This window comes from Salvelinus fontinalis, chromosome 7 (genome assembly GCF_029448725.1).
Source record: "Salvelinus fontinalis isolate EN_2023a chromosome 7, ASM2944872v1, whole genome shotgun sequence".
Lineage (NCBI taxonomy): Eukaryota > Metazoa > Chordata > Actinopteri > Salmoniformes > Salmonidae > Salvelinus > Salvelinus fontinalis.
This window is the reverse complement of record NC_074671.1, coordinates 53500191-53516352: the sequence shown is the minus strand read 5'-3', so window position 1 is coordinate 53516352 and position 16162 is coordinate 53500191. Positions and strand designations below refer to the sequence as shown.

The 16162-nt window shown below is 42.7% G+C and overlaps 3 protein-coding genes across 3 annotated transcripts in view; all 3 read right to left on the bottom strand.

The window, feature by feature from the left end:
* Positions 1-2056: 2056 nt before the first annotated feature.
* LOC129859682 (2-oxoglutarate receptor 1-like) lies at positions 2057-3406 on the bottom strand. The gene has a single exon (XM_055929745.1). The coding sequence runs from the start codon at positions 3372-3374 to the stop codon at positions 2328-2330; it is 1047 nt and encodes a 348-aa protein (XP_055785720.1). The 5' UTR covers positions 3375-3406; the 3' UTR covers positions 2057-2327.
* A 3761-nt stretch (positions 3407-7167) lies between these two features.
* Positions 7168-11038, bottom strand: LOC129859680 (kelch-like protein 41b). The gene is made up of 6 exons (XM_055929742.1): positions 9820-11038; positions 9413-9570; positions 9202-9309; positions 8222-8407; positions 7893-8039; positions 7168-7499 (listed from the first exon to the last, which is right to left on the bottom strand). The coding sequence occupies exons 1-6, from the start codon at positions 10927-10929 to the stop codon at positions 7388-7390; spliced, it is 1821 nt and encodes a 606-aa protein (XP_055785717.1). The 5' UTR covers positions 10930-11038; the 3' UTR covers positions 7168-7387.
* A 3901-nt stretch (positions 11039-14939) lies between these two features.
* The window catches only part of LOC129859683 (collagen alpha-1(XXVIII) chain-like), a 28862-nt gene continuing 27639 nt past the window's right edge, over positions 14940-16162 (bottom strand). Inside the window, exons 33-35 of the mRNA XM_055929746.1 lie at positions 15821-16034; positions 15336-15527; positions 14940-15238 (exon numbers count right to left, since the gene is read on the bottom strand). Of these exons, the coding sequence (XP_055785721.1) occupies positions 15234-15238; positions 15336-15527; positions 15821-16034 (411 nt within the window). The 3' untranslated portion in view covers positions 14940-15233. The remainder of the gene's footprint in view (positions 15239-15335; positions 15528-15820; positions 16035-16162) is intronic.

Genomic DNA, 16162 nt, shown 5'->3' with positions numbered 1-16162 from the left:
AGTTGTTTTTCTCCATAACTACTACCATGCACTACTCTGAATAACACTTATAATGTGAAGCTTTTTTTTAAAAGCAGTGTGATCCCAGTAGAAACCCATTGTTGCAAGAATTCAGACCAAAACCAAAATGAACCTGTGTCAAGTCCACCGCTTCTCCAAATGGCACTTGTTCTAACCATAGGAGCGCTTTCACTTTTACAATCATTAACATGAGCGAGCACTGTGAAATGGTTAGTGAAGCATGAAGGGATATGACATATGGCATTCAGTAGAATCGTTTGGTGACATCATTTCTAAAGAACAAGCTATCCAGTCACTCCTCATATTTTCTGAAGATCTCTCACTGTTGATTGAAATGGGTCGTTCCGGTGGTTCGGGGTTAACTAATTTACCTTAAATATACATTGAAATGAAATGCAGACAGCCCTGAACCACATGGAGTCCTTATACTCAGTACACTTATGTCATATTCAACATATTATGTCAAATTGATGTTTGGGAATCCGACTTTTTCAATTCTTTATCGTAAAGTATCTGTGGTCTGTGGAGACGCCTGTAAAAACAAAGGCTTTGTCGACTTACATTCCAGTGTACTTATATGGGAAGGGCGGGTGCTGATCGAAAGACAAGTGGTTAATTGAGAAACGTGAAACTATGTGGATAGAAAGGGAGATGTGCAGGAAGGAAGAGATAAACACTGTAAAGGGTTTTACCAGACAGAAACAGTTACTTCCTGGTTCCCAGTCAGTGTGAAACACAGCACTAATCTCTGTATGCCTCCAAAATGGTACACTATTCCCTATATGTGCACTACTTTTGATCAGGCTCTGGTCTAAAGTGGTGCACTATAGGGAATAGGGTGCCATTTGGGACACAAGGCCTGAGTAGCCTGGGAGTACACTGACTACAGAATAAATCACTGAGCTGCAATTGCATGCAGTGACCATATGTGTACATAAGTCCATGTGTACAAAAGTACATGCACATCCACGTTACACCATGTTGAGAGTAGTTAAGAATGATGTCATTGCCAAATATCTGTACATCTGAACACCTCTGAATGACAGTAGATACTATGATAGGAGACCGCATGCTCCTGTTGGCATACACCCGCACATTCTCAAAAGGATGAAATGCATAACACAAATTCTAATGATTTGGGGAATTCATCAAAGGAGCTTTTCAACAATGTTTACTGGAAAGGTAGAGGAAGATATTGAAAGGTTGACAAGAAACAATATCCAACAATCAATTGCAACTAGAGACAGGAGGAACTTGTTGCACGCATAGCCCAACTAATTTATATTCATATTCAACTTTCCATCCTAGCCTATCACTCCTCTTTATTGTTCTCATTGTGTTATGGTAGCAAGATACTATACTGAGGTCTTTTTTACTCTCAGAGAGTTCCCTCAAGTGTTTCTTTGCATTAGATACTTGCTTTCAGCTTTGAATCTGAAGTGAGGTCTGGGCTCCCACAAGGTAGGATGGACAGTGGACGTTACCTCCCCTTGATGTGGGACTCAAATAGTACAGCCTCAAATAAAAATTTAAGCACCACTTATCTGAGTTTGTTAGCTATTTGATACAATCAAATGATGAAATGTGTTGAAATAATTCAATTGGATGAATAATGTATTCTAATAAATAGCCTCCAGAGGCTTATTAGGAAGTAGTTCTGTGAGTCTCCATAATGTAAGATGTAAAACAGACGTTACTTAACAGCAGGAAGTCTGTCGCCGCCAGCCACTCCTTTTCACCCCAGCCATGTGTTCCTTATTCCTTGACTCTTATCTCATTGTTGCTTGCGTTAAGTAGCGGAGAAGGAAATACCTGAGAGAGTGCCAACACTGGGTGTAGAAGTGATCATATGTTTCTGGTCCTGGGCCAAGTGTATCATATTCTTGTTTCTCTCTCTCTCTCTCTCTCTCTCTCTCTCTCTCTCTCTCTCTCTCTCTCTCTCTCTCTCTCTCTCTCTCTCTCTCTCTCTCTCTCTCATACCAGAACAATGCATCAAATACCCACTGAGCTCTGAGGCGGATATTGGATGGTTGAATGTTGATTGTTAAACGTTTATTTATAAGGAAGTGATATGGCAATACCAATTAGAGTAAACAGTAGATATAAAGTCACTCTTTATGGGTATCTAATATTTTTATAGAAACCACATAAATGTTGTAAACCTCATACTGGCATATAATAAAATCTGATAAAAGCTTTTCTATTTACAGGATCACAGTACAGTATACACAGTATTGTAGGACAATATATTGCCATGGTAGTAATGTCCACACAGAATGAAGTAGAACACTGTATTATATTTCCTGTCAATGGATGTCCATATCCGTGGCTACTGTCCTTTCGGCTGAAGCTGTGTTACTGGGCTTACTGACGACAGCTAGGCTGAGTTTGAGGTGAGTCCTGAACTTGGTCCACCAGGGGCCCCAGGGGAACACACTGAGGAAGGCCTGCTGGAACTTGTCCCCGGCCAGCGTGTACAGACCCAGGTTAAAGAAGGTGTTGAGCCCCGCTATGGGCCTGGATATGATATAAGCGGCGTGGACCCAGTTCACCAGCATACATGACGACTCAGGCTTCCTCCTGGTGTCTATTCTTAGGATCCTCAGGACGTGGTACGGCAGGAAGCATACCACGAACACCACCAGGATCAGTACGGTGAGGCGGCGTGCCCGTACCCGGCAAGGGCTGTGGGTGTGGGGCCCCTTGGCTAGTTCCCGGGCGATACCGGCGTAACACACCACAACCACCACCAGGGGCAGCAGGTAGCCCAGCACGGTCAGCAGCCAGCCGTACCACCACACTACAACCAGGTCGTTGCTAGCAAAGTCCCAACAGGTGGTCTTGTTGTTTTTATTCTCCATGGTGATCATGGTGAGCATGGGCACAATCTCCGCCCCGGCTATAGCCCAGACCGCGGCGCACGCCAAGATACCCCACCTCTTCTGCTGCACCTGCGCCGTCCTCAGAGGATGCGCCAAGACTACATATCGAAACACAGCCAAACAGGTGAGAAACAGTATACTACCATATAGGTTAAAGTGGAACCCGAAACGCACAAAGCGACACATGAATTCGCCCAGGGTCCAGGATTCACCGTGGGTGTAGTAGTAGACCAGGAAAGGCAGACTCAGAACATACAGAAGATCCGTCAATGCCAGGTTGACCATGATGATACTGCTTGACTTCCAGGGTCGTAGCTTGGCCAGGTAGATGGCGATGGAGGTAACGTTACCCAGCAGCCCCACAGTGAAAATGACACTGTACATGACAGGCAGGTAGTAGAGTTTCATCAGTTTGTCCACGTTGGTGCAATTATCGTCGGATTTGTTCCCGTCGTAGATGGCGCTAGACATGACCGTGCTGTGAGTGTTGTTATCGGCCTAGAAGAGGAACCTAAACAGAGACAGTGATATATAATTATTTACGTATATAGTGAGCTCCAAAAGTATTGGGACAGTGACAAATGTGTTGTTGCTTTGGCTCTGTCCTCCAGCACATTGGATTTGAAATGATACAATGACTATAAGGTTAAAGTGCAGACTGTCCGCTTTAGTTTGAGGGTATTTTCATCCATATCGGGTGAACAGTTTTCAGTACATAGTAGAGGACCAAAAGTGTTGGTACCAATTAACTTCTATGTGTATTGAAGTAGTATAAAGTGAAGTATTTGGTCCCATAACATGTTTCTAAACACTTCTACATGAATGTGGATGCTACCATGATTAAGGATAATCCTGAATGAATGGAGAATAATGATGAGTGAGAAAGTTACAGAGGAATTATTGTACTGTAAGTGCTATGGATTTGTTGTTACAGAGACACTGTGTTATTCTGTTGGTCGGACTGCGGATAGTTCAAATAGGACCGACACAGGGGTGTGCTCTTATCTCTCAGTGTTGAGATGTGATTAGAGTAGAGCATGCGTGTGAAGTTTTCTACCTTTTGTTTTTATTGTTTTGGGCCATGCAAAGTGATGTTAATTAGATGATGCCACTCTTGGGAGAATAAAAGATGGGTTTAAACGTTGATCATGGAGTCATTGGTAAAGCGATCTCCTGATGTACGTTTGTATGTCATAGTAGTGAATTTTCTATTAAAGACTTAGGATATTTTGTATTTTTTTTATCGTGAAGATTTCTGGTATTTGCTAATTGTATTTGCTAATTGTATTCCTATTGTGTAACTGGAATAAATCTGATTACTTTTTTTCTTTTTCTTTTTTTTTATCCCATTTTCTCCCTAATTTTCGTGGTATCCAATCGCTAGTAATTACTATTGTCTCATCGCTACAACTCCCGTACAGGCTCGGGAGAGACGAAGGTCGAAAGCCATGCGTCCTCCGAAGCACAACCCAACCAAGCCGCACTGCTTCTTAACACAGCGCGCCTCCAACCCGGAAGCCAGCTGCACCAATGTGTAGGAGGAAACACCGTGTACCTGGCCCCCTTGGTTAGCGCGCACTGCACCCGGCCCGCCACAGGAGTCGCTGGAGCGCAATGAGACAAGGATATCCCTACCGGCCAAACCCTCCCTAACCCGGACGACGCTATGCCAATTGTGCGTCGCCCCCCGGACCTCCCGGTCGCGGCCAGCTGCGACAGAGCCTGGGCGCGAACCCAGAGACTCTGGTGGTGCAGCTAGCACTGCGATGCAGTGCCCTAGACCACTGCGCCACCCGGGAGGCCTCCGAATCTGATTACTTTTAAATGGATACGATCCGTAGTCCTCACATTTCTGAATAATATTCCTTGAATTATTATTATTATACTACTACTGTTACTATTACTATTACTGCTACTACTGCTACTACTACTGCTACTCCTGCTACTGCTACTACTACTACTGCTGATGCTACTACTACTGCTACTGCTACTACTACTGCTACTACTCCTACTCCTGCTACTGCTACTACTACTGCTACTACTATTACTACTGATACTACTCCTACTCCTGCTACTGCTACTGATACTGATACTGCTACTACTACAGTACTACTACTATTTCTAATACAGTCACTTACCCTACATTTTTCAACACTAGCCTCTAACAATTTCAACTTCTAAACTTCTTCTATTAACATAAAAATACTCATAAAAAATAACCCTTTCTACTTCCCTCTGCTCTCATTATCACAAAAGGTGTGAGACAGTCTCAGGTCTCATCTTATTCCTTACTTTTTACTCTGCACTTCATGTATTCTTCCTTTCAGAAAATACTGTAACATGTGAGGCCACCTAGTAAGTATGATCAACGCTATACTAGAATTTAAAAAAATCATCCTTAGAGTTTCTTTGTACTGAACACATTGAGTCAGAAGACCCGTTGATAACTGGTTATAAAATGTGTCCTTTGTCTGCATACTGAGAGGCACCAGCGAATCTAGTCACAATGCAGACACAGTGGACAGGCAAAATACACATTTTAATACCATTTGTAGATGCAATGGCTACAATGTGGGCACAATAAGAATGTGGCAAAGATCAGGACAGAAGTCGCATGTTAGCATCAGGTATAAGCAAGGCTAGAGATACAGTGAGTGATATGGCAACTTACAGTTAGTCAGTCAGACAGTGCTGATCCCTCAGTCATCGGTATCCTCTCTGAGACTTTCCTCCTCCTCTCTCTTATACATCAACCACCTCTGGTCCCTCCTTTCAGCTACATTAACCTCCTACAGCACTGTCTGGCCCCCACTACGGGAAAACACAAGCATGTACGGGAACATATACGGGAAGTACAGTAATACTTCCTCTTCGCTATGGGTAGAGTACAACATTCCTGTGCAGGAGTTATATAAAGGGAGGAATAGCGTGCAGTACATTGAGCTGCGTTATTCCCCCTCAGTGCTAGTGGTTCAGTGGCTTAGTGTTACTGTACTGTCCTATGATGTCACATGTCTTGCATTTAGCGTCAGCCGGCAGGTTGATATGCTTGATACATGTTGATGACAGACATTAGTGAACTAGAAATGGATGCCGGTGAAAACGGTCAAACACTATAGTGGTTATACGTATTTAGTAATGTTACAGTGCAAGTTCAAATCATGAATGTAAAAGGTATCTAGAGGTAGTTTAAGATCTAGTGAACGTGCTCTCATTAACAATAGTACCCCATATGCTCCTAAAATTCTTTGTGGTGAATGTGGAATTTGTTTCTAGAGTTTTGGTGTAAAGTTCACCTACATTTCATCTCTAGGGCAGACTACGTAACATAGCGATTTCCAGTTCTGGGTTACCAGGGGTGTAAAGTACATCAGTAAAACTACTTAAAAGTACAACTTAAGTAGTTTTTGGAGGTATCTGTACTTCACTATTTATATTTTTGATAACTTTTACTTCACTACATTCCTAAAGAAAATAAAGTACTTTTTACTCCATACATTTTCCCTGACACCCGAAATTACTCATTACATTTTGAATGCTTAGCAGGACAGGAAAATGGTCCAATTCAGGCACTTATCAAGAGAACATCCCTGGTCATCCCTACAGTCTCTGATCTGGCAGACTCACTACACACAAATGCTTTGTTTGTAAATTATTTCTGAGTGTTGGAGAGTGCCACTGGCTATCCCTAAATAAAACAGAAAGAGAATTAGCAATTACATTTGCTTTTGATACTTAAGTATATTTCAAACCAAATACTTTTAGACTTTTTCTCAAGTATTATTTTACTGGGTGACTTTCACTTTTACTTGAGTCAATTGGGTACTTTTTCCACCACTGTGGGTTAATGAGATTAACCTACTGTATGTCAAACCTACTGTGGAAATCTAATGGGACCTACAGTGTTGGTATGACACATACTGTAGTATACATAGTATATGCATAATGCAGGACAGTTGCTTAAACCTGCCAATGAGTTGGTGTTTACCATGTTTGTTTTTACTATACCAACTGGCTCACACCTAGATTTCATTTCCTTATATACCATATCTTCGACCTGAATCTAGTTCTACTAAAGCATGCGTGCTATGCACAGACACATGTTTAAACTAAACCAGCCATAAAAATGGCGACAACTGTTTCTCCAAATTCAAAACAATCATAACAGGAGTTTTTGAACAAATGTTTATTTTACAAAAAAAGCTAGCTAAATACACGTTGTGGGTTACTCTATAGTGAGGGAAACTAATATACTAATGCGGTCTTCACTGAAGCAAAGTAGATGTTTTTATTGTACAGAAAATCACCTGAGATCAGAAAGAGGCAAAAAGAAACTCACAACACAATCAACCAATAAGAGTCCACATTTGAGTTGTCATGTGACACCACCTCTATTCCTGAAATGGAAAGACTACCCAGAGGAGACGGTGGTAGTCCGGGCAGACAGAGGGCATCATGGGGAATCATGACGGGGCAGCGAGGGTCTAGAGTTTGGGCATCTTGGCAGCATTGAGGCGCATGGATATGCAGGAGGAGCCAGCGGCATAACGCATCTCCCTCAGCATCCCGCTCCATTCCTTCTTGTCCTCCTCGTACCTAACACAGGGAAAAGGAAGATACAGTGATGAGGAACAGAACAAACCAAGATGCAGTTGACTGTTTGTACAGTACCACTGATCAAGTAGGGCCCTCTCATTTATTTTTTTCATTTAGCTTTTACTGTATTTCTTATCATACATTTATATAAGAAATTATTATAATTGAACTAAGATGAATAAGTTCAACTTTTTTGTCCGAAGGTATGGAAATGTAAGCCATCTAAAATAACAAACCCACAACTAACAGGGCAGAACAATGCAAACTTCCGTTAGCTCACTCAGTTAATACCTAGGCTTTAGCACAATGGGCTAACACAGTCCTGTTGAATGCATGAAGACCCGGGTTTGAATCCCGGTTGATAACATAATAACATTAAAAGAGGGGACTCACTGCCAAACATCAGTGACCTCTGCGGGGACCACCTCCTTGTTGTCATTCTGGATGAAGGTGAAGCCCCCCACGGCGTACAGGGCCCCCTCATTGCTCAGCAAGTTCACTGAGCTCCTCTCCTGGGGAAAGTCTGTGAACGCCTCCCATCTGCAAAACAAGGTGATTAGGGATAGCGTCAGGGGGACTCTTTCTAATTAAGGCCATCCTGACTCAAGATGACTAATAATGTTCACCATCCAGAACCAGCAAATGGTATGGTTATGGTGAACGATATTAAAAGGTGTAACAAGTTCTTAAACTGATTTATCACCAAAGAAAATGCTACATACTTGTTTGTTCCAAAGTCGTAGACTTCAGATGCAGCAGTGAGGCCTTCCTCGTTGACTCCACCAGCCACCACGATCTTTCCATTGTGAACTACGGCTCCGAACATGGCTCTGGCTGTCTTCATGGCAGCCAGCTCCCTCCACTCTGACTGCTTGTGGTTGTATACAAACATCTTGTTCAGGGCTTTGCTGCGCAGGAGAATGATAGACAGGGTTGTCAGATCTCAGGAAATGTCCTTCTGGCAACAGTATAGAAAGACTGTGATGGATTTACAGTTACGGTTTGGATTCAATAAATCAGACAACATGTATTAGAATATGTGCTCACATGCAATGGAGGCTGGTGAGAGGAGGACGGCTCATAGCTGGAATGGAGTCAATGGAATAGTATCAAACACATTGATGTCATTCCATTTAATCCATTCCAGGCATTATTATGAGCCATCCTCCCCTCAGCAGCCTCCACTGCTCACATGTAACCCAAAGAATACATTATTTTCACTACAGTCACGTTTGAATAACTTTATACTTTACCATGTGTAGTTCCATAATGAAAATAATGACTTCTACGCTAGCTCTAAGATCTAACACGAACAGTTCTTAGAATGATAGACTACAAACAGGTGCAGCTTACACCATATCTTTAGCACGATGCACGCACACACACACACACACACACCCACGCTCACACACACAACCTTGATTTTCTATCGTTGTGGGGACCTGAAATTGATTTTCATTCAAAATTCAATTTTCCCTAACCTAATCTTAACCCCTAAACCTAACCTTAACGCCAAACCCTAATTGTAAACCCAAACCCTAAACATAACCCCTAAGCTTAAAATAGCCTTCATCTTCGTGGAGACATGGGAAATGTCTCCACAAGAGAGAATTGTCCTTGTTTTACTATCCTTGTGGGGACTTTGGGGGAATTCAGGTCCCCACAAGGATATAAGAACAAGACCACACACACAAACACATACTTGTCATCAGTCTTTCCTCCAATGCAATACACCAGACCCTTATGGGAGACCACAGAATGGCCGTGGATCTTCAGGGGAAGCTTTTTGGTCTCACTCCACTTCATCTTCCTGGGGAAAGCCATTACAGAACAGGAGGGTCAAAACACACACTTTAGTCCATTATCTTTCTACTGTACTGAGTGAATGAGACATTGAATGCTATTTCACTCACTGGACGTCATAGCACATCACAGAGTCCAAACACTCGTTGCTCTGGAGGTCTTTTCCAGCAATAGCGAACAGCAGGTTATCACACTCTCCCATGTTGAAAAGGGCTCTAGGGGAAGGCATGGGGGGCAGAGCTACCCAATCAGCTGCGAGAGTGTCCAACTGAAATACACAGGGTTGAATGAATGAATGATTGATTGAGTGACTGCATTCATCTATTACAAAATAAGTATTATGAATAAAGACAGTGTTTTGTGCTATTGACATCATTATTTATTCTAACATCAAACAAAGACTTTGTCGATGTAACTTAGTGAGCGAACGTAGATTCTGAAAGGCAAATATTACCAATAGAAGATTTGAAACCATCAAAAGAAGTGGCCAAAACTCTAATGAACAATGATTGGTTACCTGATAGAAGTAGCACTGTAGGGGAGCGTCCTTGTCCTCCTCGTCCACAAACAGTCCTCCGATGAGGTAGAGCTGGTTCTTCTGTGACACCAGGCTGACGTGGTTCCGGGGGATCTGTTCCGACATGGCCGCCAGGAAACACTCGTTCTCGTTGACGTCGTACGCCACCGCTGCCGTGTCGTTGATCATCAGGATCAGGTCGCGAACGTACATGCCGTGGCGACGGTTATCGTTCAGGAAACCTGGGAAAACCTCCTCTGTCTCACCACCCTCACCGTCTGACACCTTATCCCCAGCTACCTTCTCCTTCTTCTCTGGGAGTTTCCCCTGGAACGCGTCTTTGATAATCTGGACCTTCTTCAGGAGTTCCGGGTCGGCCTTGATGATCTCGTCCGTCTCCACTTTGTCGTGGAAGTACTTCTCGGGCATGAGGCGGAAGCGGATGCACTCAAAGGCGTCACCCAGTACCTGGACACGTTTGTCTTTGTCGTGGCGGACCCATTTCATGAGGGCTTCGAACACCATCTCCTCCTTCTCCACATTGAGCGAGTCGCCACCGATGACAGCGAACAGTTCATGAGCGGCCAGCTGGAGGAACTCCTCGTCTTTAGAGAGGATATCGAAGCGGTCTGCAATGTAGTCACGGGCGGACACCGCCAACCTGGGCACGTTGAGGACCAGACCCATCCTGAAGATTGCCAGACAGTTGGTCATGGAGAGCTTCTTCTGAAGATAATTAACACACACGGTGAAGACTGAAGGAATCTGGAAACGATTGGCTACGGCAAATATGTCCTGCACATTTTCGTCGGTGAGGTCGATCTCGGCCGAGTACAGATACATGATGATCATGTCCAAGATTGCGGGATTGACATCGTCCAGGACCACCTCCTTGTTGGCCTTCACCTCCTTGCCATCCTCGGAAAAGAATATCTCTCTGAAGTATGGGCTGCAGGCAGCCATGATGAGTTTATGGCAGGGGAAGCTCCGATCGCCCACTTTTAGACTGCAGTCCACAAACTTGTTCTCGTTCAGCAGCTCCTTGAGGCCATCCTGGAGCAAGGTGCTCTGGAAGAGGCGCAGCTCCTCTTTCATGGCTTTGGGGTCCATGGTGTGGGGAAATCGGTGGCTTGCAGAGGGGAAGAAATGGTGGCCACAGGTCCTCTTGGCACCCAGTCCAGGCTAGAAAAGGCTGAGCAGAGAAAAGGTTCCCAGCTTGAAGCCCCCACTGCCTACTGCAATTTAATCCTTTCCCCTCTAAATATAGCTGCCTGCCTGCCTGCCTCAGTCGGTAGGAATCTCAGCTCTGCCAAATCTGAATGCGGAGACCGACTCATACAGCTGTCACAGACTGAAAGAAGCAACTGGGGTGTTCCGGGCTATAGTCCACTACCATGATTCAGCCTTAACACTGTCATTGGTTTAGTAGTGGCTAAAGAGGGATAATGCTGTCAAAGCTACTGGTTATTAACCCAATATTGGTTGTTTAGACCAGTGTCTCCACCCTGTATCTCATTCCCATTCATTCATTTCCAAACAGCCATTCAAGCTAGGGTAATACCTCTCAATTAAACTTTTTAAAGCGGATTCTAGGATATTATGTCCCTATGCTACAGTGCAAAATACAATGTACTGTCGTTTTAATTGAATTTAGCCCTAAGATGACTAGGACTGGGTTCTAATGAGCGGGGTTGAGAAAAGTTGAGGAGGGTTGAGCAGCAGCAGCTGATAGACAGGCCTCTCCACCTATCAACATTCCTCCTCATACTCTCTTCATTGTTCTTGTGGGGGGGGGGGGGGGGAATAGGACTGCTAACAGGTGTGTGGCATTCAACTTCAAGCCCTGAAAATAGCCACTTTTCCCTGAATTATACTGTACTCTCAGGGGTAGGCTTTCATCTCTGTTTAAACTCAGGTGGCTACAGATAAAATATATAGCAGGTAAACTTAGCTTGATTATAAGTCAAAGTGTTTGGAGATGGGTGGCAATGTGGACACTGTAGTTGAGGACACTAAAGATAGACCATTTGGACAGGAGTGGAGCGTCTCACACGTAATATAAATATAGTGTAGTGCACAGACAGCAGTGTCACCTCGCCAATATCAGAAATGGATACCTATCGATTGCTGTGGCTACAGGAGGAGGTTCCTAAGTTCAGAGAAAGTGAGATTTAGAGAAAACTTTCAAAGTACATTAATCTAGTTTGTATTGATGAAAATATTAAGTTAAATTTAGTTTAGTTAAATTCACAGACGTTTATTTACTCTCTTTGAAAAGTCATTTTCTCAGAGCATGAGACATTTGTAGACAGATACACTATCCATATTAATAGGACGTTTCACAAATGGTTGACATCTCAAAACGGTCCTCTATCAAATAGATTGTCAGAACAAATGGTCATTGTTGTTTTAACTATGTAAGTGTGATCTCTATCAAACTTGATTGAATTTGCCTGTAGTAACAACATGTGCACATATTATATTGTTAAAGTTTTCTAGGCGTTATATTTGTGTTAAGTTACAATCTGAATCAAGTGAGCTACCAATGGAACCTTTCCCAAAGAACCCTTGACGAACCCTCGTTTCTAGTGTGCATCAGGCAAGGCAACTTCTCACCAGTAGAGGACACCGTACATCTACAGTATAATCCACATGAACCAGTGTGAAATAAAAGGCAACAATTGGAATGTAGAAAACTGTACGGTAATGTACTTGTATGATAAACATAGCAAATTCAGACAAAAATAAAACAAAATCACATTTTTATTCATAAAAATCTTTGTAAAAAAAAAAAAAAACATTCAAATGCACAAAACTATCCCTAGACATGAACGGTAGAGCACCGCTGTCATTTCCTAGCATGGTTTGTTGACAGCATACTGAGTTGATACAGGGTTGGTTCTTCTTGGAAATAAAATGAGTTGCTCATAGTTTCTGTAAACGTGTAAATACTGGGTCACAAGCTAGATGAATAGCATCATTGCAGGAACACGTTATGGCACCAATGTTGTTATTCCGCAGTTTGAACAATGCAGATATTACAATTACGTTAGCAATATAAAATCAGTGATCAGCATAAAAGAGTTATGATGTGAGATATATACAATACATACTGATGCTGTCAAAATCTATAGACTATACTGATTTGCGACTGGAAGCATGTACAGTTGAAGTCGGAAGTTTAGGTTGGAGTCATTTAAACTCATTTTTCAACCACCCCACAAATTTCTTGATAACAAACTATAGTTTTGGCAAGTAGGTTAGGACATCTACTTTGTGCAGGACACAAGTAATATTTCCAACAATTGTTTACAGACAGATTATTTCACTTATAATTCACTGCATCACAATTCCAGTGGGTCAGAAGTTTACACACACTAAATTGACTGTGCCTTTAAACAGCTTGGAAAATTCCAGAAAATTGTGTCATGGCTTTAGAAGCTTCTGATAGGCTAATTGACATAATTTGAGTCAATTGGAGGTGTAACTGTGGATGTATTTCAAGGCCTACCTTCAAACTAAGTGCCTCTTTGCTTGACATCATGGGAAAATCAAAAGAAATCAGCCAAGACCTCAGAAAAAAAATTGTAGACCTCCACAAGTCTGGTTAATCTTTGGGAGCAATTTCCAAACGCCTGAAGGTACCACGTTCATCTGTACAAACAATGGTACGTAAGTATAAACACCATGGGACCACGCAGCCGTCATACTGCTCAGGTAGGAGAAGCGTTCTGTCTCCTAAAGATGAACGTACTTTGGTGCGAAAAGTGCAAATCAATCCCAGAACAACAGCAAAGGACCTTGTGAAGATGTTGGAGGAAACAGGTAGAAAAGTATCTATATCCACAGTAAAACGAGTCCTATATCGACATAACCTTAAAGGCCGCTCAGCCTGGAAGAAGCCACTGCTCCAAAACCGCCATAAAAAAGCCAGACTACGGTTTGCAACTGCACATGGGGACAAAGATCGTACTTTTTGGAGAAATGTCCTCTGGTCTGATGAAACACAAATAGAACTGTTTGGCCATAATGACCATCGTTGTTTGGAGGAAAAAGGGGGACGCTTGCAAGCCAAAGAACAAAATCCCAACCGTGAAGCACAGGGTGGCAGCAGCATGTCGTTTGCTGCAGGAGGGACTGGTGCACTTCACAAAATGGATAGCATCATGAGGGGAAAAAATAATGTGGATATATTGAAGCAACATCTCACGACATCAGCCAGGAAGTTAAAGCTTGGTCGCTAATGGGTCTTCCACATGGATAATGACCCCAAGCACACTTCCAAAGTTGTGGCAAAACGGCTTAAGGACAACAAAGTCAAGGTATTGGAGAGGCCATCACAAAGCCCTGACCTCAATCCTATAGAAAATTTGTGGGCAGAACTGAAAAAGCGTGTGTGAGCAAGGAGGCCTACAAATCTGACTCAGTTACACCAGCTCTGTCAGGAGGATTGGGCCAAAATTCACCCAACTTATTGTGGGAAGCTTGTGGAAGGCTACCCGAAATGTTTGACCCAAGTTAAACAATTTAAAGGCAATTCTACCAAATCCGAATTGAGTGTATGTAAACTTCTGATCCACTGGGAATGTGATGAAAGAAATAAAAGCTGAAATAAATCATTCTCTACTATTATTCTGACATTTTACATTCTTAAAATAAAAAGTGGTGATCCTAACTGACCTCAGACAGGGACATTTTCTAGGATTAAATGTGAAAAACTGGAATTTGTTTTATGTTACATTTAGTTTAAATGTATTTGGTTAAGGTGCATGTTAACTTCTAATTTCAACTGTATTTTCTACTACTTCTTGACTACATACCTGAGTGAGATTGATTGAATTGTGTGTTAAAATGATGTTATATGATGAGCTATCCATTCATTTTGAATGTAAATGGTAATGTTAAGTTAAAGGCCCAGAGCAGTCAAAAACTAGATTTGCCTGTATTTTTTTTATGTTTCCACATTATGAGGTTGAAAGAATACTGTGAAATTGTGAAAATGATGATAATGCCCCTTTGGTGGGATGGAGTTTTGGCCTTCCATGGTGACATCACCAGGTGGTAAATTAGATAATAGACCAATAAGAAAGAGTTCCAAACCACAGTAAGGTAGTTAATTGTCATCCAGAAATGATTTGATATTGAGATAAAAACGGCTGCATTGGACCTTTAATGAAACATTTTACAGAGATTGGCGGTAAAAATAAAGTTCAAATCAGACACTGGAATTAGTATATGAATATTTATAAGAAGTGCGTAGAGTTTTAGTTCAAGGGTAGGAGGGGGAACTAGGGAGTGTCAAAAACTCATTTATCCAATAGGTACAACATCGTGTCATGACTTGACCTCCTTCCATTGTGAAGTACATGGTGCCATGGAACCAGTTTAAAGACTGAATTGAGTGAGATGTCTTCTCAGCCTGTTGTGAAGAAAACACACAACATTCATACAAAATCCCATACTTGATGAATATTCGACGGAAACCAAAGATCATTGAAAGATGAGCTGTACAGTACCCGCTCTGCCTTGCACACATGTCCTCTTGCACTCCTCCTCTGTGTCGAAGCGGTTCTGGTTCCCCTCACAGGCTCCGTACCAGAACTGGGCGCATGCGTTGGCCTGCTTGTCGTAGTACCAGCGCATTTTGTAGTCCCGACAGGGGCCCTGGTCTAGGACCAGTGCACAGCGAGGGTCCAGAGGCACAAACTCTGACATGGGCAGAACACAGAGAGAAGACCATTAGTGAAGGCCCACTAAATAGACATAAGGATGTAGGGGCCATGGCACACTAGCATACTGATTCTGTTCATTGGCAGATATAGCTAACGCATCAACAAAATGTGGGTCAATTTCAGTTGGAATCATTCAGTAACTGATTTTGACTGGCTTTGTAGTAATCTGAACAGCTCATGTGATTCAATCCTTTAGCTTAATGAACAGACACAGGGTAGACTGCTATGACTACATAGACATAGCACTTCTCCCAGCTGTTGCAACATACCTTTGGGAAGTGCGGGTCGTGATGCAGGCACTAACTGGACAGAGTCTGAGGACCCTGAGGATGAAGATGACGTTCCTGATGATGATGAGGAAGAGGAACCTCCTGTATTGGAAGAGGAGGACGTGTTGCGGTTCAACGTGGGAACGTCCCCGCGACCAGTCCCCCAATCTGGGGTGTAAATACCTCCATCCTTGCCTCCCTCACGCTGCCCTATCTGGACCCAGAGGAATTCAAACACACAAGGAAAAATATGAGGACCAACAAAGTCCTTACCCTATTGTCAATTAGTAACAAAACACAAATACACAGTTTTAAAGCCTGAAACAGAGTAACAAGCCCAGT